Source organism: Tupaia chinensis, unplaced genomic scaffold (genome assembly GCF_000334495.1).
Source record: "Tupaia chinensis unplaced genomic scaffold, TupChi_1.0 Scaffold000515_1, whole genome shotgun sequence".
NCBI classification, from domain to species: Eukaryota; Metazoa; Chordata; class Mammalia; order Scandentia; family Tupaiidae; genus Tupaia; species Tupaia belangeri.
In genome coordinates this window covers 1,077,387-1,100,754 of record NW_006160028.1, presented here as the reverse complement: position 1 = coordinate 1,100,754, position 23,368 = coordinate 1,077,387, and the positions used below count along the sequence as shown (strand labels likewise).

General features: G+C 40.6%; 1 protein-coding gene and 1 long non-coding RNA gene across 3 annotated transcripts; one reads left to right on the top strand and one right to left on the bottom strand.

The window, feature by feature from the left end:
- Positions 1-2,260: 2,260 nt before the first annotated feature.
- Positions 2,261-12,501, bottom strand: GMNC (geminin coiled-coil domain containing). The gene is made up of 5 exons (XM_006156712.2): positions 12,406-12,501; positions 10,566-10,740; positions 8,906-8,994; positions 7,624-7,740; positions 2,261-3,649 (listed from the first exon to the last, which is right to left on the bottom strand). The coding sequence occupies exons 1-5, from the start codon at positions 12,406-12,408 to the stop codon at positions 3,029-3,031; spliced, it is 1,005 nt and encodes a 334-aa protein (XP_006156774.1). The 5' UTR covers positions 12,409-12,501; the 3' UTR covers positions 2,261-3,028.
- Positions 12,502-12,588: 87 nt separating this feature from the next.
- LOC102485212 (uncharacterized) lies at positions 12,589-15,500 on the top strand. 2 transcript variants are annotated; one of them, XR_335725.2, is made up of 3 exons: positions 12,589-12,789; positions 13,404-13,557; positions 15,056-15,500. It is a non-coding gene; the product is annotated as an uncharacterized LOC102485212 (long non-coding RNA). The 2 variants fall into 2 exon arrangements; XR_003550743.1 differs by lacking the exon at positions 12,589-12,789 and adding an exon at positions 12,840-13,235.
- Positions 15,501-23,368: the final 7,868 nt, after the last annotated feature.

Sequence of the window (23,368 nt, the reverse complement as noted above, 5' to 3'; positions counted from 1 at the left end):
CCAAGTTTCACTTAAAACGGTCAAAACCGAGGACGTTTTCTGTGGCTTTGGGATATGTACCAAAAGCACTGTTCTAAGCCGGTGTGGTTCCTCATGGTACTTAACACATGGTAAGGCAATAAAGGATGGAAAAGAAACATTTGTTAACTGAACAGCTTTGTTTTACAGATGGATGATAAGACTTCAAAAATAACTATATTGCTTTTTCAATTTTGTGCTATATTAAAGTACAATCAATTATAATTCTTAAATTTGTTATTCTAAAAAAGAGAGACATTTCACCCATCAGGGGCACAGATACTAGAACATAAAGGGCACTTTTTCCCTTTTTCTTTCTTTTCTTCTCTTTTCCTCTCTCTTCTCTCTCTCTCTCTCTCCCGGAAACTAAAATGCACTATATCTCTTCCTAAGTCATGGCAATACTCTAAAGAATCATACTAATTACTCTTTGATTTCCCCCTCATCAATTATAGAAAAAACTGGGTACCACAATTCTATAAAACAGATTCTTTGCTCACATCACCAAAATAAAACAACCACCAAAGAACAAAAGGCACGTCTTTGTTATAAGGAATTCTGAATAGGCCGGGGGCAGTGGTACAGCAGGAACACAAGGCTCCACAATGTCAGAGTCATGTGGGACGGTCCTAGGTTCACACCTGAGCTCTCTCTGTGCATACCAGGTAGGTGCCCACGATCCTGGCTGGCTCAAGTTCACAATGGGTCATGCTATGAGAACTCTGTTGGAGGTGATCTTTTTCTCTTTCTCTTCTTCTCTCTCTCTCTTTTTCATAGAAAAGAGAGCTGAAATAAACTTGAAAACATTGATTATGCAAGGTGGGATATTGAGAGGTTAAAGAGGAAAAGAACGGGAATAGGTTCAACATGGTGAATTTCATCATTAACTCAGGTGTGTGCAGAAACCACCTGATGTACAGAGTATTCTGGGGGAATAGGGAGCAAGGGGGATGAGAAAGATGGAAACTGGTATGATCACTAAAAATACAGTTAAAAAATTTAGAGAGATATTCTTGATGCATTTTCATTTGATCTATTTACACTTACTTAAAATTAATATGTATCTATTTTAGATGCAAATCATTCTCACACAGACTGAATTAACTTGCAAAATGGGTTCATGCTAGAAGAAGAATACTGTGATCAGAGCAATGATTTATAATGTTATCTACAAATGGCTCATATTCATTTCAAATTTTTCTTTAATTTTATATGAAGTTCACCCTACAAAATACCTGCTGTGCCCATCAAAACTAAAATTAGCAGTGTCCTGGGGTGGCCATGTTGGCATAGAGCTCACAAAACTCAGCCTCGATTCACAGAATGTTAATAGATGTTATCTGGTCTAGTTTCTGTTTTGTGTAGTTGGGAAAAGGAACCTTCACACAAGAATAGCAGCTTCCTCGAGACAACAGATGAGTGGCCTAGATCTCCTGAGGGTTGCCACAGTGTCTAGACTGCTTACATTTTATCACCACACTGTAGTAAGGGGCCTGGTACAGAGTAGATATCAGGCATTCTACAAATATTCTGGGTAGACCGATGAATGAAAGAATTAACACCTGAAAAAGTGAACCAGTGAATAAGTAACTGAGACAGTGGCCGGTCTAGAAAACTATACTTTCAGGAATAGGAATCTGTCCGTATCTGAGTAGTTTACAGTGATGACTTGTGTTGTTACAACAGTGCTTCAAAACTTTAACGTGAGCCATATTGGTTAAGAAAAAGTCAGAGGACCAGCAGTTAGCATAATGGCTAAGTCAATGGACTCCCATGTAGTCAACCACAGTTCGAGTTCCAGACCCAGTGGATTAAACTCATGCCGGGCACGTATGTATGCGTGCCTAAGATCCCGAGAGGAAAATGGAGGAGAAGGGATTGCGGCATGGCCATCCCCCCTGGAGGGTGATTTCTCACTTTCTGTCTCTCTATCTCTCTCTGTCTTTCTGGCGAGCGCACACGCTCTATAGCAAAAACCTCTCAAAAACAAAAAACCAAACCAAAACAAAAACAAATGAAACAGTTGGGACCAGCAGTTGGCATAATGGCTATGTTGCTGGACTCTTATTTAGCTAACCATGGTTCGAGTCCTGGGCCCGGTGGCTTAAACTCACACCGGCACATGTGCGTGAGTGCCCAAGATCCGGAGAGGAGAATAGAGGAGATGGGATTGTGGCATGGCCATCCCTCCTGGAGGGTGATTTCTCGCTTTCTGTCTCTGTCTCTCTATGTCTTTCTGGTGAGCGTACATGCCCTATAGCAAAAACCTCTCCAAAAAAAGAAACCAAGACACAATGTGATATATCAATAGAGGTTGATATACTAAAGGCGTGTTGAAGGAACTTTAATTCTCTTTACTTTCTCTTTACTTTTTAAAGCTAATTCAGTGGCACTGTTTATCAGTAGAGTTACGGTTAATTTAAGAGTCTTCTCCAATGCCACAATGGCATACTCAAGTTTTTGAACTGCCCTGGGTATAACATTGCTCACATCCAAATTATGTCTTCAGTAGTGGTGTTGGGTTAAAACAGTGTTTCTACCACACACGGCTATGTGAACACTAGGAACACATGCTTGAAGCAACATGGCTCATTCTAAAGGCAGTTTTCAGGAACAAAGATCAGGGAAGACAAAAGAGTGAACACACTGTGAACATTTAAAGAAGAGAAGCTGTTAAATGTACTATATAACCAGAAAAGTATACCTAGGTCTTGAAGGAACAAATATACAGATGATCAGAAATACCTCTTCAAGTATAGGACAAAGATGGGAAGTCAACAGCTGGAAGTTGGTGTGTAAACAAACCAAATTTAGGTGAAAGAAGCACAGGCACGTTTCATTATGGACACTTGGAAGCCATTCCCTGCAGACTTACGAAGGTAAGCAACTGTGACATTTAAAGTGGCAGGAAACAGTCCGAGCAATAGACTCTGTCCCACATAGGTTCAAGTGCAAGAGATGCCTTTGTAAACAGAGTTCATGGCAGTGCTTTGTGATCGAAGAAGGGTCACTAAGACTGCTTAGGGACCCAGGTAAACTTCCAGCCTCCCTCCTCATCTCTACGTACAAAGGCTTGTCCTTGGTGGAAGGAATGAGTTTTCACATTACAGTGAGGGCTCAGGGAGGTGGAAAAGGCCATCTCTGTCTTATTGGGTGACACATCAGCCGTATAGTAAGGAGGAGTTTGCAGCCCCACGGGGGGATTTGGACGTTGAGAAAGGAAGTGAAAATCCTCCCCATGGCTGGCAGTGCTGTGCAAGGGGATTTTCCTGTCACCCCCACCGTCAGTCAGCAGATCCTCTCTGCGAACACTTTCACCGTCACCTGCCTCATTCAGAAACTGGAAAAATGTGCTGGTGACTCTTCCGGGATGAGAGGAGAGGGCACTGTAGTTAGCTGGCAAGCTGTCATCAATCGTGTTGAGGTCTTTTAAGCCGAGAGTTTGAAGGACCCAGGGGTCCACAGGGGGCCCAGGTTGCTCTTCACAGCTAGCAAACTCAGGAGCAAGGTTTCGCTTGACGTTTTTGGGATGGGGAATCTCAGCAGAAGAGGACCTTTGCTCTCTGGGTTTCCTCTTCCCCTTCCTGAATTTCCCACATGCTTTGGAGAACTCATTTGAGGAAAGCAACTTCTAGGGAAGTGAAGTTTGAAAATTACACCTCCTACAAATGTTTAAACATTGACTACATTTCTACAGTTTACACACACAAGGAAAACTGATGCGATTTGCTTCTACTTGTAAGGTAAAACCTATGATGACAAGCTACTGCCTGAAAAATCTAATTTATATTTTTTACTTTTTAAAAAGTTGTACAGGGACCAGCAGTTAGCGTAATGGCTATGTCGCTGGACTCCCACATAGTTGACCACAGTTCGAGTCCCGGACCTGGTGGCTTAAAACTCACGCCGGGCACATGTGCGTGCATGCCCAAGATCCCGAGAGGAGAATGGAGGAGAAGGGATTGTGGCGTGGCCATCCCCCCTGGGGGGTGATTTCTCGCTTTCTGTCTCTCTCTGTCTGGAGAGCGCATGTGCCCCATAACAAAAAAAACCTCTCCAAAAAAAAAGAAAAAAAAAAGTTGTACAGAGTAGATTATGCCTTTAAGATTTCAACTTTATAGAGCGATCGTTGTTGTTATTATAACAATAATAGCAACTATCATTTATTGAGCTATAATTTATGAAAAATAAACTCCTTTGTTCTAACTTATAAATCATTGAGTTCAAACATATCTCAGTGGATATAGATGAAATTAGAATCTTCACTAATGAGAAACGAAGGCACAGACGTACTATTGACTCGGTGACCATCATGCAGCCTAGATTTAATACCAAGCCTTTGAAAGTTAGACAGAATCCTGATTTAAGCACGTGACAACACTGCTCACCCTCATTTCAGTAACTTTCATAGCACCCCCATTAGATACACTATTACATTATTCAAGATCTTGAGAAAACTGAGACTAACAGAGAGAATACTGCCTAATTAATATCACTTGTTAATTGAATAAATATACTTTCTGTATTTTATTAAATATAATGTATATTATAAATTAAAGTAAGGAGCTTGGGCTAATGACTATATGTTCCTTTTTGGGGACCAGCAGTTAGCGTAATGGCTATGTCGCTAGACTCCCACATAGTCGACCGAGGTTCGAGCCCTGGACCCGGTGGCTTAAACTCACACTGGGCGCATGTGCGTGCGTGCCCAAGATCTCGAGAGGAGAATGGAGGAGAAGGGATTGCAGCGTGACCATCCCCCCTGGGGGGTGATTTCCTGCTTTCTGTCTCTCTGTCTCTGTCTGTCTGGCACGTGCCCTATAGCAATAACAATAATAGCAACTATCATTTATTGAGCTATAATTTATGAAAAATAAACTCCTTTGTTCTAACTTATAAATCATTGAGTTCAAACATATCTCAGTGGATATAGATGAAATTAGAATCTTCACTAATGAGAAACGAAGGCACAGACGTACTATTGACTCGGTGACCATCATGCAGCCTAGATTTAATACCAAGCCTTTGAAAGTTAGACAGAATCCTGATTTAAGCACGTGACAACACTGCTCACCCTCATTTCAGTAACTTTCATAGCACCCCCATTAGATACACTATTACATTATTCAAGATCTTGAGAAAACTGAGACTAACAGAGAGAATACTGCCTAATTAATATCACTTGTTAATTGAATAAATATACTTTCTGTATTTTATTAAATATAATGTATATTATAAATTAAAGTAAGGAGCTTGGGCTAATGACTATATGTTCCTTTTTGGGGACCAGCAGTTAGCGTAATGGCTATGTCGCTAGACTCCCACATAGTCGACCGAGGTTCGAGCCCTGGACCCGGTGGCTTAAACTCACACTGGGCGCATGTGCGTGCGTGCCCAAGATCTCGAGAGGAGAATGGAGGAGAAGGGATTGCAGCGTGACCATCCCCCCTGGGGGGTGATTTCCTGCTTTCTGTCTCTCTGTCTCTGTCTGTCTGGCACGTGCCCTATAGCAAAAAACCTCTCCAAAAAAAAAAAGAAGATATGCTCCTTTTTTAACAAAACTATCAGAATTGTAAAGGAGTCAGAGCTCAGGTCTTTTCTTCTCTAACGATTTTATTTGGTAAGAGTAGCAAGAATCTAATCAGCAGCTTTGGTTAGATTCAATGATATCAAATGAAGTAGCTTGTCTAAAGACTGATATAGAAGCAATAATGATAACATAATGGCAAACAGATAAAATACTGTAAAAGCAAACAAAGGCGAAAGGATGAAAAGAGATTAAGAGCAAGTTATTGGGTTGTCTGGAAAGTCATGACCTATTTTTGCATAAAAAACATAGAAAAATACATCCTCCCTTTCCTGACAACCTAGTCTTTATGGTAGGTCCCCCGTACCTGCTGGGGACATGTTCCAAGACACTCAGGTGGATATCTGACTCCTTGGATAGGATCACATCCTACATACACTATGTTTTTTCCCTATGCATTGGTACCTATAATAAAATTTAAATTATTTTTTGAGATATTTTTGTTATAGGGCACATGTGCTTGCTGGAGAGACAGAGATAGACTGAGAGACAGGAAGTGAGAAATCACCCCCCAGAGTAGATGGCCAGGCCACAATCTGTTCTCCATTCTCTTCTTGGGATTTTTGGGCACACATGCACACACGCCCAATGTGAATTTCACGCCATTGGTCTGGGATTTGAACTGCAGTCGACTATGTGGGAGTCCAATAATGTAACCCAATAAAGTTTAATTTATAAATTAGGAACCGTGAGAGTTTAACAACAGTAACTACTAATGAAATAGAACAATTATAACAATATACTGTAATAAACATTATATAAATGTGGTCCCCATTCTTTTATTTCTCTCAAAATATCTAATTTACTGTACTCACATATTTTGGGGTCTCAGTTGACTACAGGTAATTGAAACTACAGAAAGAGAAACCATAGATAAAGGAGAATGACTATGCCCTTGAGTTACAAATAGACACTTTAAAAGTGTATGATGGGGCCAGCAGGTGGTGTAGGAAACTAGATCCCCTATGGGTGACTGAGTGGTCCGAGTCCCAGACCAGGGAGTTTGAAACTCATACATGCATGTGTATGCCCAAAATCCCAGGAAGGAAATGGAGGAGGAGGAGTCTCAGTGTAGCCATCCCTCTGTGAAGGAGTGGGGGGAGGAATTTCTCGCTCTCTCTCTTTCTCTGTCTCTCCAGTGAGTGCAGGTGCTCTATAGCAGAATCTCTCTCTTACAAAAATAAAGTGTATGAAAAAATGTGAATTAAAAGGTAATGTAGGGGCCAGCCAGTGGCGTGGTGGTTAAGATGCTGGACTCCCACGTAGTCAACCAGAGTTCAAGTCCCAGGCCCAGAAGTTTAAATATTATGCCAGGCACATATGTGTACATAGCCAAAATCCCTAAAGGTGAGTGAAGAGAATGCTGTGGCCAATTCCCCCTGAGTAGTGACTTCTGAATTCCCGATCTATTTCTCTGCCTCTCTAGCAAGTGCATGCACACTCTGACAAAAACAAACAGACAAACAAACAAAAAACTAAAAAATTAATAACAAGTATATATGAAAGAAAATGTAATTGTATATCTGAGCTCAAACAGGAAATCTGGGCTCCAGTCCTACTTATATTTATAACATTTTAGATCTAGACAGATTCTTAAAAGTTTTCCTAGCTAATCAATTTACAGATGAAAGTAACTGAGGCCCTAAGTGAGAATGATTTCCCTGAAGGTTAATGGATCACTTAAAAAGCTGAGTATCTTTCAGATCTGAGTCACAATCTGGTTCCATCCCTTTGACACTGTCTTTTGATTAAGCTCTTTTGTGTCAGCAATTTTCTTGACTAACTTTTGATTATTAAGCAACTCCTTTTCTAATGTATGGCTAAAACCTGCAATTTAGATACTTCAGAGAAATTCTTGTCAACGTGCCTCTATTTCCTTAGGAAGAACCCATTCATGAATGTAGATCAAGACATATTTTTTTTTTAGTACACTCCTTGCATTCAATCGAAGAGCTTTACACAAGTGGTCTCCTTCCTCAAATTTCTGCTCTTTCCTTATAATGGAGCTACTTACATACCTTGGCCTTCTCTTCAAGACATTTAACCAAAGCAGAATTCAGGTATTGTCTGAGGTGATTATTCTCCTCATGTAACCTAGCAAGTTCTTCTTCCTTCTGCACCAGAGTATCTTGGAGCTGAAAACAACAGACAATGGTGAATGCTGGCCCACCGTATTGACTTTGTAAGCTTATAATAATGCAGCGCTCCTTAAACTGTTTAAACCTGATTATTCTTCTGTTTGTTTTATGAACACAACCTCAGGGAGCCCTTGGCCTCAGAGAGATAAATCAAACCTACACGCCCCTACATTCTGATTGTTCAGTTTTCTGCTCTGAATTTTTTATTCATTCTAAAATGTTTGAAGAGGTTACATGACTTTTTAAATCAGAACTACAAGGGAACCTAGTTAGCATGAAGGGAAATGAGCCACATGTAAGTGTTTAAATATAGCAGAAGATTTTAGAAAGGGTTTGCTCAACTTCTTGCACATTTTAAAAAAAGAAAACAGAAAAGAGGTAAGTTGACTTCCCTCAGCCTCAAACTGATTTGTTTGTCTATCCATTAGATTAAATTATTGTTTAGGAGCAACAATAAACAAAATATGGAATATAAAGCAAAATTTGTTAAAAAAAAAAAAAACAAACACTTTTTTATGGAGAGGTTTTTGCTATAGGGTGCATGTGCTTGTCAGAAAGTCAGAGAGAGTCAGAGAGACAGAAGGCGAGAAATCACCCCCCCAGGGGGGATGGCCACACCGCAATCTCTTCTCCTCCATTCTCCTCTCGGGATCTTGGGCACACACATACACATACACCTGGCATGAGTTTAAGTAACCAGGTCTGGGACTCAAACCACGGTCGACTGCATGAGAGTGACATAGCTATTATGCCATCTGCTGGTCCCTAGAAAAAAACTTTCATTACGATTATCCTCCTACCCAGTAGTTAATTCGGTTTATAATTTTAAAATACAACCATACTCATTATATTGCTTAATTTCTCAAAGGCCTTCTGAGTTAAGTGGCACAAATGTTCCAATGATGAGAAAGAAGAGACCTCAGAAGGCCATGCAGCTAAAACGGGCAAATGCAGAGCTTGAGTGCAGGTCTTCCGAGAGTGTTAGGGCAGTTTTCTTTCTTTTCTTTTTTCTTCTCTGTGACCTTGATCATCTCACTTTCACCTCTCTATAGACACAGCACTCACTCTGATTCCAAACTGAACGCTGACATGACATGAAAAGGGAAGGGAGCGAGGCGACAGTGGGGACATTTGGTGGAATGACAGCAGAGCCTGCACTTACCTGCTTATTTCTGTAGAGCTGAGAGAAGAGTTGAGCTTCTTCCCATGAGCATGCGTCCAGAACAGGAAAATTCGAGTCACCGGATGATCCTGTGCGGCAATACCAAATGATTAGCAGAGAAAACACGCTTGCAGTTGTGTGTAATAAACTCATCAGGAAGTTGGATAGGTTCAACTACATTTTCAAAATAGTTATTATTGCTTCTACACAGGAAAACAAAATATGTAGAGTTTACCGAACAGGACAGCAAGCTGGGAGAGGTGAATATCATATACCAAAGTGGTTAAAGAGGTGAATGTTCTAAGAGCTAAGGGCGTCACATTCTTCCCTAATATATGTAACCCTGCTGTTAAATTATTAAATTTGTCCTGTCTGCATCATTGATCCATTCAAACATTTACTGACTCTGCCCCCTCTCTAAAAAGTGTAGCTTGGCAACCTCACTGTGCTGGTCCTGCTTCGTTTTCCTTTCCAAGCTCTGGCACTTGATAATAGAGTATTTGGCTCTATAATAAAATCTGATTTTGTGAAGTGACCACTGCTCAACATTCTGTGTGGTAGCACTTTCTACTTAAAAATAATTTGAGCTTTGCTTCTCTGAAGAACTTGACAAATCTCAAAACTGAACTTGTATCTTGTTTAAGCTGTTTTCATCTGTATTTTTTAATGCTTTTCCAAAGAGGTATTTTTGTTTATTTGTTTGTTGCTTTTTCCACATTTGACAGTAAGTGATATCTCTGTCAAAAATAATAAGTTTATCTCCTTAAACTGATGTTACTGAACTATTTTTGATTAAAGTGAAATGGTGAATAAGGACACAAGACAAACATTTTTTAAACAGTTGGGGTTCACATGACTAGGCATTCTGTTTTTATTACTGTTTCTAAGAGAGAGCTAAACCTGAACAACTTCCTCCCTAACACTTAAGTGTGTTTCAATACTTTAGGCTTTTGTTTTTTGTTTGTGTCTTTTCTTCAAATCATAAAAATTATATTGCAGAACCAATAGTACAATATTTAATTCAGAGTTATCTGAGAGTTTTTCTAGAAAACACTCCAGAACTTGAGTGTTAAAGCAGAACTTCCTTTAATAGTTGTAAGTATTGTTCATGAAACTCCAGATCAACCTTAATAAGCAATATTCCATCAATGTTATAATTCCCTCAAAAGTTTAAGTCTCTTGTGTAAAAGGGAGTCATTTTTCCACTAATAAGACAAAATTCTGTGTCTATAGCATTTCCTCTATGGTATAAAAATCAAAGTTAGTAGTTCTTCTTGATTTTCTGTCATACTAAAGTGAACTTTCCTGAATTAAAAAAAAGAAAATGCTCCAACTGATATCTTGATTCCCAAAGCATCCTGCTAGACAGTTGTTTATAAATCTAGTCCCAGTTAATTCCCTCACTTATTTGAGGGTCTCCAAGAACTATAAAGTGTAAAGGAAAACACACATCGGGCAAGGGGGAAAGAAAATCCCATTTTCACTATCTGGCAAGCACAATACAGCAAGCTCATGGCTTTAAAATTCAGGAGACTTTGGTCTTCCATAAATTGCTGCTATCATGGCTTATTTTAGAGAGACCAAGCCCATGATGCTTTCCAGCCTTTAGCACTAGAAAAGGGCTCCAGATCTATCAAGAAAGCAGAAGAGCAGAACTTACCCTGTGCCTGTGGTGCTTGTTGGGGCTCTCTGTTGTCCAGGAGACCAGCAGCCCAGAGAGAGACCCAAGTCTCCGTGGAAACGTCAACACTAGATTCTGATGTTGTAGTGGAGTACGGGCAATTACAGCTCTGGCCTCCTACGAAGTACTGGTCTTGGCAAGGCAGAACGGTGTTCTGTGAAATTCAGTGCAAGGAGTAGCGGTTAGGGGTCCCAGGAGATGGGGTGATGAGTATTTGGAGGGAAAAGGGGATGAGAGAAAAGAAATTACTTACAGTGAAGCTAAAGCTAGAAAAGGTGTTAAGTATAAATCCACACTAAATTTTGAGTGGCCAAATAATAATTATTAAAAAGGAATCAGTGCCTTGGTTTACCCAGTATTTTCCTTAGGTCTTCTGAGCAAAGAACAGATCGACATTGGATGGATTAAATTCGTCAATTCCCAGGATTGTTCTCTGTTGCAATGCTAAGTTCATCTAATAGGCTACTCTAGATCTGAGTAAAAGGAATTTTATTTGATAATTCAATGACATAAGAACTACTTGGTTCTCTCAAGCAAATGTTTTAATTCTATTTCTCAGAACGTGGAAAACAAAGAGCTTAGAATGCTAGGGCTGAAATGAACAGAACACGGTTTTGTAGACTAACCTCCTTATTCTAGTTTCTGAACTGTAGAGTTGCCTCCTCTCTCCTTTCCTCCTCCAGCCAACACGCTGCTAGATGCTATAATGATCTGAATTTGGTTTCTCTTCCTCTCTGTGTCTCACATTGTCCTAGAAGTAACTAACTTTTATCGTCAACATCAACCGCGGCAGCGTCAAGTCACTCCAAGTAAACCAACAGTCTAAACTAAAGGCAGTTGGTTGGAGCAGACAGCAAGCTCTGGTTCTTTCCAGCACTAGGGCTCAATGCTCTTCCCAAGTTATCTTGCCACCACCAGCTACCTGGCATGAAGTCTCCACTGTGTTCTGACTCAGTGAACACCCTCCTGGCCCCCACCCCTAAACCTCACACACACAGCCTTTCCAAATTTCCAAGCCGGGGCAGGTATGCAGCCTCCCTGGGTTAATTTGTACAACGGCCCATTCCTAATTATTTGTCAATGTTTAATCAGGTAAAAGCCATTCATTTCAGCAGAGCTCAGCTTTGGACAAACTCTATTTTGACCACTACAAGTCTTTTGTTGACTTGAGGACTTTTCTTGGGCATAACATAAACAAAGAGAAAACAAAAAGAAGGGGGAAAAAAGTTAAGTCAACTGAGTCCCCACTTTGTTAATGTTCCCGGTAAGTTAAGTTTGAAAAAGTCTCATTCTGTCCAGCGTGGTCAGTGCAGACGGGGGAAGCACAGCCAACAGTTTATCAAGTGCTATTTTCTTTTATTCTAAAAGCATGTTTGCAGACACTTTCTGAGGTTATTATTAGAATGGAGCTAAGCTATTATGCAATTGACACCTGAGAAGAAAACACCCCCCCCACATCTGCCTAGACTAGCTCAAGTCCAAGCATTTGCAAATATGTGCCTAATCTAGAGGAAGAGGTGGAAAGAAAGGTGAGTGCAGGTAGAGATGGAAAGTTGGGGAGAAAGTGTGGACAGCAGAGATAACAGAGAGGGGGAAAGATGAGAGAGATAGAGGATGAGAGAGCGAGAGGGAGTGAGGAAGCCAGGAGAAAACAGAGGATGATGAAAGGGAGACAGGGCATCAAAGAGGACCTATTTGAACTGGCAGGTAGCTAAACATCTTGCTCCCAAGGAATAAAAAAATTTAAATGCAAAGCTTCTTAGCTTTCAGAGCCCCCAGCTTTTGCCCTTGGACTAGCTAAGGCTAGTTCCTCACTTACCATCTTGAAGTGGTAGAAGGTGCTGCAGAAATTGAGCCCACTTAAAAATTGTCCGTAAAGCCTGTGGGAGCTTTAAATGGGACTGAGGGGAGGAGCTAGGAGAGGCGAGTTCTAATCTCTGGGAACTCCGAGTGACGCTCTGCGCTCCGGGCGAGCGCCGCCCCCTTTGGAATTTGGTGCAAAACTGTCAAACGGGTGACGTGGCCCGGGAGACACCCGGCTCAAGCCAAAGTCACTCACACTCATAGCGATCACGGCGCCAGGACCCGAGGCTCGCGAATCCCGGCTCCTTGCGGTAGGGCAGGGTCAGACCCTGCGGCGCTCCGCCTCTAGGTGCGCTAGGCGACTTCAAAAACCGGTGCCCTTGAGTGCTCACCCCGGCCGGTAAGACGCTGGCGGCCACGGCTCAGCCCGCCCAAATGGGCGTCCGGGGCGTCGGGGCTCCCTCCCGCGCCTCTGCAGGCGGGGCGGGGCAGCGCTCGGCGCTGGGCCCTGGGTTTGGGGTCAAGGCTGGCATGTCGGGGATCAGGGCAGCAAACCCAGCACGTCCAGAGTTAGTCCTGCGCTGGTGTACTGGAATCTAGCCAGGCATCACGCATTCGTATTAACTCGCTGCGTGACGTTGTGTACCCGCTGGCCTCCCCCCCCCCCTTTCCTATTTGGTGAGGCTCATTTTCCGCGGTTCTAGAAGTCAGTATTAGATGTGGAAGTCGTGTGTGTCCCTCCTACAACGGAAGCTTCCCGAGAACAGCGCTCTCTGGCTTCCATCACTGCTGTCTCCGCAGCACCTGCAAGGACTCCCGACACGTGCGCGTGCTCCACGAAGACGGGTAGGAAGAATACACGAAGCTACAGATTTAGGACTCTGAAGTGTCTTTCTCTGCAGTATGCTCATCTCTACAACTATTATATAAAGTGAACTATTATAATGAAACATTGGTATGTGTTAATACCTCTCAATTAAAGTACTCGTTCTCTGTCTCATTTTATTTTCACAGTAGTTCCTGATGCTTTAGCTAGAGAACACAGAGGAGCACCGCAAAGAGCACTGACATCATCTTTAAAACCACTCAGCTACCGCCGACAGCCAGCAATTACTTAAATTTACTAACTTACCAGATATCAAGCAGCTGACAATACCGTCAGACAAAGGTACTTTTATTTATTTATTTATTTATTTATTTTTTAGTTTTGTCTTAGGGCTGGTACACTGACTGGGAGAGACAGAGAAAGACAGAGAAAGTGAGAAATCACTCTGCCTCCTCCAAGGTGGATGGCCACTGCACAGTCCCTTCTCCATTCTCCTCTAGGAAATTTGGGAACTCATGAACAGGTGCCATGGGTGAGTTTTAAGCCGCCGGGTCTGGGACTCAAACCCCTGTAGGCCATGTGGGAGTCCACCACAAGAACCACTATGCCACCTGCTGGCCCGGAAGAATGTACTCTCTTAATTAATTAATTAATTATTATTATTATCATTACTTTAGAGGTTTTGCCTTAAGGCACTTGGCAAGAGAGAGAAACAGAGACAGTGAGAAGGAAAGTGAAAATCACCCCCCAGGGGAATGGCCGCAGTAATCCCTTTCCATTCTTCTCCTAGTATCTTGGGCACACACACCCCTGTTGTGAGGTTCAAGCCACCAGGCCCAGGACTCAAAACACCGTCTGCCATGTGAGAATCCAGCAACCAAACTGGTATACCATCTGCTGGTCCCTTTTTATGTTATTTTAAGGTTTCTGTCACCGGGCCCACCTTGATTGCCCAGAGAGACAGTGAGAGGGAAAGTGAGGAATTGGGTGGGGGGAGAGGATGGGGGTGGAGGGATAAGGGGTGGCCACACTGCAATCCCTTCTCCTCCATTCTCCTCCTGGGATCTTGGGCATGCCCATGTGCCTGGCATGATTTGCAGGTCACCAGGTCCAAGACTCAAACTGCAGCTGGTCACTTGAGAGTCCATCGGGGAGCCACCCTGCCACCTGCTGGCCCCAAGGAAGGTAGTATTATTGCCCTTGTTTACAAGGTAAGGAATGATGCAGTGATATTAAGAAATTTGACCGGGTCAGCAGGTGGCAGGGTGGTTAAGACAGTTGGATTCCCACATGACTGACGGTGGTTTGAGTTCTAGGCCCGGTGGTTGAAAATCACAACCAAGTGCTTCCATGTGTCCAAATTCCTGAGAGGAGAATGGAAGAGAAGGGATTGCGGCAGAGGCCATCCCCCATGGTGGGGGGTGATCTTTCACTTTTCCTCTCTCTGTCTCTCTCTTCTCCCCCAAGCACATGTGCCTTATGGCAAAAACCTTAAAAAAAAATAAAAAAAGAAGTAAAAAGAAACTTGAACAATGTTAACTTCACTAAGAAGTGGTCAACTTGGGATTTGAACTTCTGGCTACAGTAGCATGTTCCTAACTACCATGTCTATGCTATTTGATTCACTTTGGCTTCTCTCCACTGCACTATTATAGCTGTGTTTGTAATGGCTATTGTTTATGGAGTGGGTTGTATCAGCTCCCTCCCACCCCAATTTATGTGTTGAAGCCCTAACTCTAATATTGCTGTACTTGAAGATAAGACCTTTAAAGAGGTAATTAAGGGTAAGCCAAGTCATAAGGATGGAGCCTTAATCCAATAACACTACTGTACTTCTAAGAGATACCGGAAATGGTGCACACAAAAAGGCCATGTGAGAACACAACAAGAAGGCACCTGCCTGCCAGCCCAGAAGAAAAGAGCAGCTAACACTGCAGACACCTTGCTCTTGATGTTCCCGCCTCCAGGATAGTGAGAAAACAAGTTTCTGTTGTTTATGCCCCCCCCCAGCTTGTGGTATTTTATCATCGTAGCCCTAGTAAACTAATATAAGTATGGTGGAGGAATCAAGAAAACTGATTGCGGCTTGCATAGCCTTTTCTCTAAACCAGGTTTTTTGTTATTGTTTCAGTGTTTTTCATAATACATATGTTATTTTCTTTTTAATTGCACTTTCTGGTTTTCACATAATCACCTTCCATCTTTGTGGGGCCCAGGGTGTTTTTGTAAAGCATGCATGCAGTGTGTAATAATCAGATCAAGTAAAGCAACTGTCATCTTGAATCGCCAATGATATTTTTTCTCCACTATAGTACATTTCACAACCCATGCAACTTAAACAGTTTTTAGCCTTTATTCTTCCTGGTACTCTGTTTATCGCCCGTACCACTTAGCAAAGTGATAGCAGTGACAGCAGGTGCTCAGTAAATCTCTTGTGTCCCAAATTAAGAAAGAATGGGCAAAGAAGAGGAAGATGTCAGACTTGTTGGTATCCCTTTCTCTTATTCCAATAATTTGTTTGTTTTTCTGCTTTTGATTTTTGCTTTTGTTTGCTGTAAGACACATATACTCACTGGAGAGAAACAGAGAGAGAAAGTCAGAGAGAGGGAAAGTGAAAAATCTCCCCTAGTAAGGATGGCCATGTTGCCATTCTTTCTCCTCCATTCTCCTCTCTGGATTTTGGGCACACACACACATGCCCAGTGTATTTTGCAAACTGCCTGGTCTGGGACTCTAACCACTTCGTCAGTCATACAGGATCCAGCTGCCTTTAACTCTGTGCCACCTGCTGGCCTCCAATAATGTTTATTTACAAACACTGAGGTGTGTATGGGTGTGCACACATACGAGGTAGCTTGTTTTAGATAGTGTCTCACTATGTCGCAATTGCCCTGCCTTATCCTCCCCAGTGGCTAACACTTTAAGCATTGCCCAGCTTTTTAGGGTTGACCAGGAACTGAACCTGCACCTTCCATATGGCCCCAACCTGTCTAGCAGCAGCTTTCAGCAGTCACTGCAGCGGCCAGACCTATTTGTGAACATTTTTTAGTAAACAGCACCAGGTTTGTGGATCTCGGGTTGGAAGGTAAATAGACTGAGTGTTACGATGGCTGGTTTTGGTGAGTGAGATGAGAAAGCGCTCCCTCCTCTACTCTCACTGCATAAGGGTAAAAACGCACAGGCAACATGACCCTGAGATGATGGGAGGAATAGATCAAACCCCGTTTAGTTGGTAGAACTCATTGACCCTGTTCAGAGCAAAGAATTACTCATGCTTTCTGTGCTGCCAGCTAGCAATCTGTCTGGCAAACTCCCGGTTAGTTTTGTGGTGCATACCGGGGGCAGAAAAATAGAGAACAGACCTGTTTTGTTTTCTGATACAGTCACAAATGAGACACTGGGACCTCTGGAAGATACAATTTTTTTGGCTCCAAAAATGATACAAAATTGGCAGTTGTACAAACATGATGGGAAAAAACGAACTGTAGGCTTTGAGGTCACAAGTACCTGGTTTCTCATCTCTGCTCCGTTAGCTGAGACTGAATCACTTGTGGTTGTGTTAACAAGGTCTCCGAATCCTGGTCACCTCTCTCATAAATTAGGAAAGTAATTCTCATCTGGGAAGTGTATTAGGAAGCTGACCACTAATGTCTGCAAAATTCCTAACTCACTGAGTAAATCATAAGTAGCAGCTAGTTTTACTACTCGGTATAGGGTACTCCGACTTTGATCATAAACACATTCCTGTGCCTGGCTTGTTAAAAATAACAAAACAGTCCGGCTCTGTGGCACAGCAGTGATGTGACACTCAGGAGAAGCCAGGGCTCACAAGTTGACCAAGATTCGAACTCCCTGCCTGATCGGGTACTTAAATGAGAGCTCAAAACGCACGGGTGGGAAAGCTCGAAGTGGGTGGCAGCATGAACAGACACAGGCTATCCCCCTCTCTCATGCATGTGCACACCATTTATTATTGAATAAAGAAAAAAAAGTAATTGAAACTTAAAGTGCATTTCTAAAACAGGGTTTTTAAATTTTTTAGTTAGACATATTTTTAAGAAGTCTTTCATGGATTTTAAGCACACAAATATTTTATAAATTAACTACTTTAGTAGGAGTGGGATTGTATATGATGGTAGAGAAATCCTAAAAGTAAATAATGAAGAGTTATTGACAATTGCACATACATAAAAAGGGAAAACTTTCCCGAAATCATAAACAGGTAGAAAAACTTCTTTTTTTTTTTTTTTTTTGAGAGGGTCTTGCTATAGGGCGCATGCACTTGCCAGAAAGACAGACAGAGAAACAGAAAGACAGGAAGCGTGAAATCACCCTCTAGAGAGGATGGCCAAGCCACAATCTCCTCTCCTCCCGCACCTGAGTTTAAGCCACCGGGTCCGAGACTCGAACCACAGTCAACTACACGGAAGTCCAGTGATGTAGCCATTACGCCATCTGCTGGTCCCCAAACTTCCAAATTTTATGGTCTGATTTGTGCACATCTTTTTATTTAAGATCTGCTTAAGTATAAGCCTTATGTGTTGACTTTCCTTTTTGGAAAATACATCAAGTAAGCAATAATGGGAAATCCTTGACAGTTTTGTTTTCATGTGAATGAAAGACACCCACCTTTATTAATGATGTTGACCTAACCTATGTAGACTTTTTTTTTTCTTCTGTAAACAAGATCAGTTAAAAAACTTTCTTTTGTATTGTGTCTAAAGAGACACTGTGAAAGCAGATATGACTAATAACAGTCCAATCATTGGATCAAGGTTTTGCCTCCTGCCAGGGCAAACACACACACATACATATATACACAGACACAAACACATACATATATATACACACACACATACACATATACATACATATATATAATATAAAGGTACATATGTGTGTGTGTATATATAAAAAATAAATATATATATATATGTGTGTGTGTGTGTGTGTGTGTGTGTGTTTTGTGTGTGTGTGTGTGTGTGTTTGACCTCCATGCAAACCAAGTCTACAGACAGAAAAGGGTAGAATGTGATCAAAGGGAGGCCGAGGAGATAAACAGATTGGCATATGGAATGTTCTTTCATTTCATCCCTAGAGGACACTTCATTTGATTACCCCATTAGTGGATTCAGTAGCATATATAAAAGAAAACAATTTTTAATTCCTCTTTCCAAACACAGCTTTTTCCCATAGCTTCAACAGTTAAATCTCCAAGCAATTAAGCCGATAGTATTACTGCCTTCTCTTGTGTATAAAGAACAGTATTACCCTTAGAGACCATTCAGTGCATCCGATAGATTACATAGGAAGATTTAACATTTGTATGTTTTAGCAAACCTGGGGTAAACACTTTGAAATTGTTGAGGCATAGTTTTCACTTCCACAACACCAAAATGATGAACAGAAATCAGTTAAGGTTGCATGGACCGAAATTTGACTATTACTTTCCACCTGCATGTCCATATAGTTGTTTTTAGTAGCCATTATATTTGTAATAACTTATGCAGTAGTGAAAAACATGAGTTTTTTTCTAATTAAAAAAATTTTTGAGAGAGATTTTTGTCATAGGGCATGTATATTCATCTGAATGGCAGAGCGAGATAGAGACAAAAAATGAGAAATCATCTCCCAGGGGGAATGGCCACATCATAATCTCTTCTCCTCCCGGGATCTTGGGCACACACATGCACCCAGCATGAGTTTGAAGCTGCTGGACCAGGACTCCAACTACAGTTGACGACATGAGGGTCCAAGAACATAACCATTACGCCATCCACTGGTCCTGATAAAAACTGTTTCTATATGATCGAAAGGTATGAAAAAGAGAGTCTACTGTTAAATCTGGCAACAGAAATGAAAAGCCAATGTGAGAAAATTATATCAACTTATTGGATTAAAAAAAAGACTTCAGTAAAGAGTAAAATGTCCCATGTGGGCCTGATTCAGATGGTGCTACATGGAAATTGTAGGGTTGTGTGTGTAAATTTATAATACTACGCTTTTGGGTGTTTTAGCCACAATTTATTTTAATAGCTTTAAAACTATTTTTAGTCTTTTATTCATTGACTTATTAAGTAAACGCTTTATTTTTCAGATATGCTTCATTGCACTCTACTAAGGAAAATCAGATACTGTGGTGCTAGCCAAATTCGAGTTTTCTCAGTCTAAGGGCATACTTTGAAATATTAACTGTCTACCTCATATCTGAAAGTTAAGTAGTGAATAGATACAAATCTACATTTATGGTGCAAATCAAGCAAGCCTTCTCTGTACTTGGCAGCATTGCATTCTGGGACTTTTCATAATATAGTACTTTGAAATAATATTTGTGGGCAGGCTGGCATAAGTAGTTGAGGATTTTTTTGGCTTTGACAAACATGGCGATTTCCATGTTCCCCAGGCTCTGCAAGACCACCTGAGGACAAGGAAAATCAATACTTCACACGTCTTCACCTTTTGTGCTTTGGTTGATTAGTTGGAAAGCTTTGCAGTATGGTATTTTTCTATCTGACCAAATTAAAATTTGAAAAAAATCTCAATACTGTTCTGAAAGTACATGCAAAGCAGGGACATTTCTTTGCGTTGCCACATAGGTTACAGATATGACATCTCCAACAAAGCAAAACAAATACAGATCTAATTCCCTCACTTTACCCTAACTGCAGTAAAAATAAACTAGAATAGTTGTTATGATTAATAATCAGAAATATGCTAGTTCAATGCTAAGTGGAAATAAAATGAATTTCTGCTTCAAGAGCACCAATGTTTTCATAAACTTGACTCCAGTGCTTTCATCGCTCAGTAGGGATTTTATTTTGAGTATGCTTTGCTGTCTACTTACACATCTCTAGACGTGCATAAGTGAACATACTTTCGTATTTGCATAAATGATTTGTATTATCTGGAGCACTGCTGAAGCCCACGGCCTCGAAATACATAGAGATGGAAATTTACAGATGCTGAGAAACAAGAACTTTATCAAGTGTATGTTTTACTCCTATCATCATGAAACTTCAAAATGTGTATGAAATCACAAAACTATCAGAAGTGATTATTTCATAAAATAACTTGAAGATTAGTAGCAGCTTAGTATAGCTTCATATGTTGGTTGAAACAAATATTCAGTAATGAAGAACAAGAAATTTCTACTTCTTTATTAAGTTACAGAATGCGAACTGAGGGTGGGGGCAGAAAAATTCTTTCCCACAAACTCAAAATTGTTTTAAAAAGTGTGTAAATCTACAAAGAAAAGTGTCCTACAACAAAATAGTCACTTAATTTAATATCACTCCGGGCCAGCAGATGGTGAAGCAGTCATGTCGTTGGATTCTCACTGGTTGATAGCGGTTTCATACACATTCCCAGCATGCTTTTCAAGCTGCTGGGTCAGGACACAAATAGTACAGTTGGCCATAACCACCATGCCACTGACTGGCTCCATATTAATTTAAACAAATATTTCTTAGAATCTCCTTGGATGTATATAGTCATAACAACAAAAAGAAGTAAAACTCTCTTTTTCAACATTAATATTAGTTTACTTCTTTACCTTATTGCTTTCAGTATACCTCCAACCCAAATTAAAATCTATTTTATTTATTTACATTCGTATTTATTATTGTCAAAGGGCATGTGCGCTCAGCTCACCAGAGAGATAGCTAGTGAGAGAGGGAGAAATCTCCCCCCACTGGGGTGTGGTTGCCCTGCAATCCCTTCTCCTCCACAAAATTAAAAGATTATGTTAAATGTAGGCCTCTTTATGTAATCTTTGTCCTTTAATAAAATGGTCTTAACGTTTGTTATTTATAACACTATTTCTTTACTTACACATAGCCAAATACTAAAGGTCATTACTTTATTACAAGGAAAATCAATACTACACAGGTCTTCACCTTTTGTGCTTTGGTTGATTAGTTGGAAAGCTTTGTAGTATGGTATTTGGAGTTATTAGAAATGCCTACTCAATTCTATCAAATGCATATCCAATATCTGTAACTGTAGGTTTTCTCTCTTTTTTTTTTTTTAGAGGTTTTTGCTAAAGGGTGCGTGCACTCGCCAGACAGACAGAGAGAGAGAGAGAGAGAGAGAGAGAGAGAGAGACGGAAAGCGAGAAATCACCCCCCAGGGGGGATGGCCACACCTCAATCCCTTCTCCTCTGTTCTCCTTTCGGGATCCTGGGCACACACGCACACGCGCCCAGCATGAGTTTTAAGCCACCGGGTCCGGGATGCGAACTGCGGTCGACTACGTGGGAATCCAGCGACATAGCCATTATGCTAACTGCTGGTCCCGACTGTAGGTTTTCTCATAGTGAATAGTTCTCTGCTACTTTAATGCAGCTGAAGTGTCTATTCTTTAGATATTTGATACAATCAGCTGTGAACCTATCTATTCCTCTAATTTTTTTCTGAGGTCAGTTCAAAATTTGCTCCTATTTTTCACTAAATTTTGATACTTACATATTTTGCTTATCTTGTATATTTTATAAGATAATATTGTATATTTTGCTTCTTTTCTTTTATCCTTAGTTGGGATTAGGAGGGATTTATATTTTTTTTTTCAATTTTGCCAGAGGGCATGTCACTCAACAGAGTGGGGAGAGAGAGAGAGAGAGAGAGAGAGAGAGAGAAATAAAGCACTTCTCCTTGGGAGATAGTCACACCACAATCCCCTCTCTTCCGTTTCTCCCTCCTCTCAGGATTTTGGGCAAGCTCACACACATGCCTGGAATGTTTCTCAAGCCACGAGGTCTGGGAGTTGGACTGTGGGGTAAGGCATGTGGGATCCAGTTTCCCTAACCATCATGCCATGGGACAGCTTGGGGATTTGTCATTTTAAAATAAGATTTCTCATAAAAACAAACAAACAGAACCTGTGTGTTTAATTTTTTTGTACTTTTTCTCAATTGCAAAAAGAGATGATAATCAAGTCCACTTCATATTGTAGTGAGAATTAAGTGACTTAATTTTCATGAGATTCTTAGATTTACTCAAATTGCAAAAGAATTATATTAAAGGTTTGATTGTAATTATATTTTTGTCAAGTGGCAAATGTCCTAATATAGAGTTCTTAGTTTTTATACTTAGCTGCTATAGTTTGTCATACACATCCCATGACTGTGTATCTTCTTCGCAAAATGCGCCTTTTACCAACATATGCAGGCTCCTGTGTATTCTGCTTACGCTTTTGATCCTGAATCCACCTTCTGACATTAATGTTGTTATTTCTCCTTTCTCTCTCTCAACATCCCTCTCTTTCTCTTGCATTTACTTGCAGATTTTCATTTGTTTTCATTCTAATAAATAATGTCAAGCCAGATTTTTCAAAATGCAGTTTAAAACATGTCCTTTTTTTAAAAAAAAAATATTTTTCATTCTCTTCCTCCCTTCTCCCTCAGCCCGTCAGGATCATGAGTGCACACAGGTGTTTGCTATAGGGCACTGTATGCTCACTGTAGAGAGTCAGTGAGAGAGAAAGTGAGAAATACCCCCCAGGAGGAGGGGGGCAGATGGCCACACCACAATCCCTTCTCCTCCATTCTCTTCTTGGAAATTTGGGCTCTCACACACATGCACTCAGCATGAATTTCAAGCTGCCACGTCTAGTACTCAAACCTCCTCTGTTTACCATGTGGGAGTCCAGGTGCCTTAACCACTATGTCAGCTGCTGGCCCCAAAAATATAAATATTAAAGGTAGATTATCATCCATTCTCAATTTCTTTCATGACTAATAAATATTTTATCTTTTTCATTTTTCTTGTTTTTATTTAGTTTGTTATGTTTATCACTTCTTCAGAAAAATGTTTGTCTTCATAATCATAATACAATTGTGTTCAAGATCCAAGGAATCAAAAAAATTAGTTTTCATTTTCATTCCACAACTTGCTTATTTTCAGACATGATGATATAATCCATAAAACATACATAATGCCTGACTTTGCTTACTTCTAGGAATTACTAAAGTGTGAAATTATGTTTTTTTAAAAAATAACACTTAAGTTTATAAGGACTTGATAATATCTTTAGAAAATAACAAAGAAGCAATAATAATATATTAAAAAGTAACAAATTTATATGTCATATGACTGACAAGGATCTTTTATTGCTAAGTAGTGTATGTAAATCCAGCAAAGGTTTACACACTTTTTT

Excerpts from the sequence above, each read along its gene's own strand:
- GMNC (XM_006156712.2), bottom strand. Across the intron at positions 8,995-10,565 it reads ACAAGCACCACAGGCACAGG|GATCATCCGGTGACTCGAAT; the intron begins GTAAGTTCTGCT and ends ATTGCCGCACAG. Across the intron at positions 3,650-7,623 it reads GTCTTGAAGAGAAGGCCAAG|AAGTTGCTTTCCTCAAATGA; the intron begins GTATGTAAGTAG and ends TCACTTCCCTAG.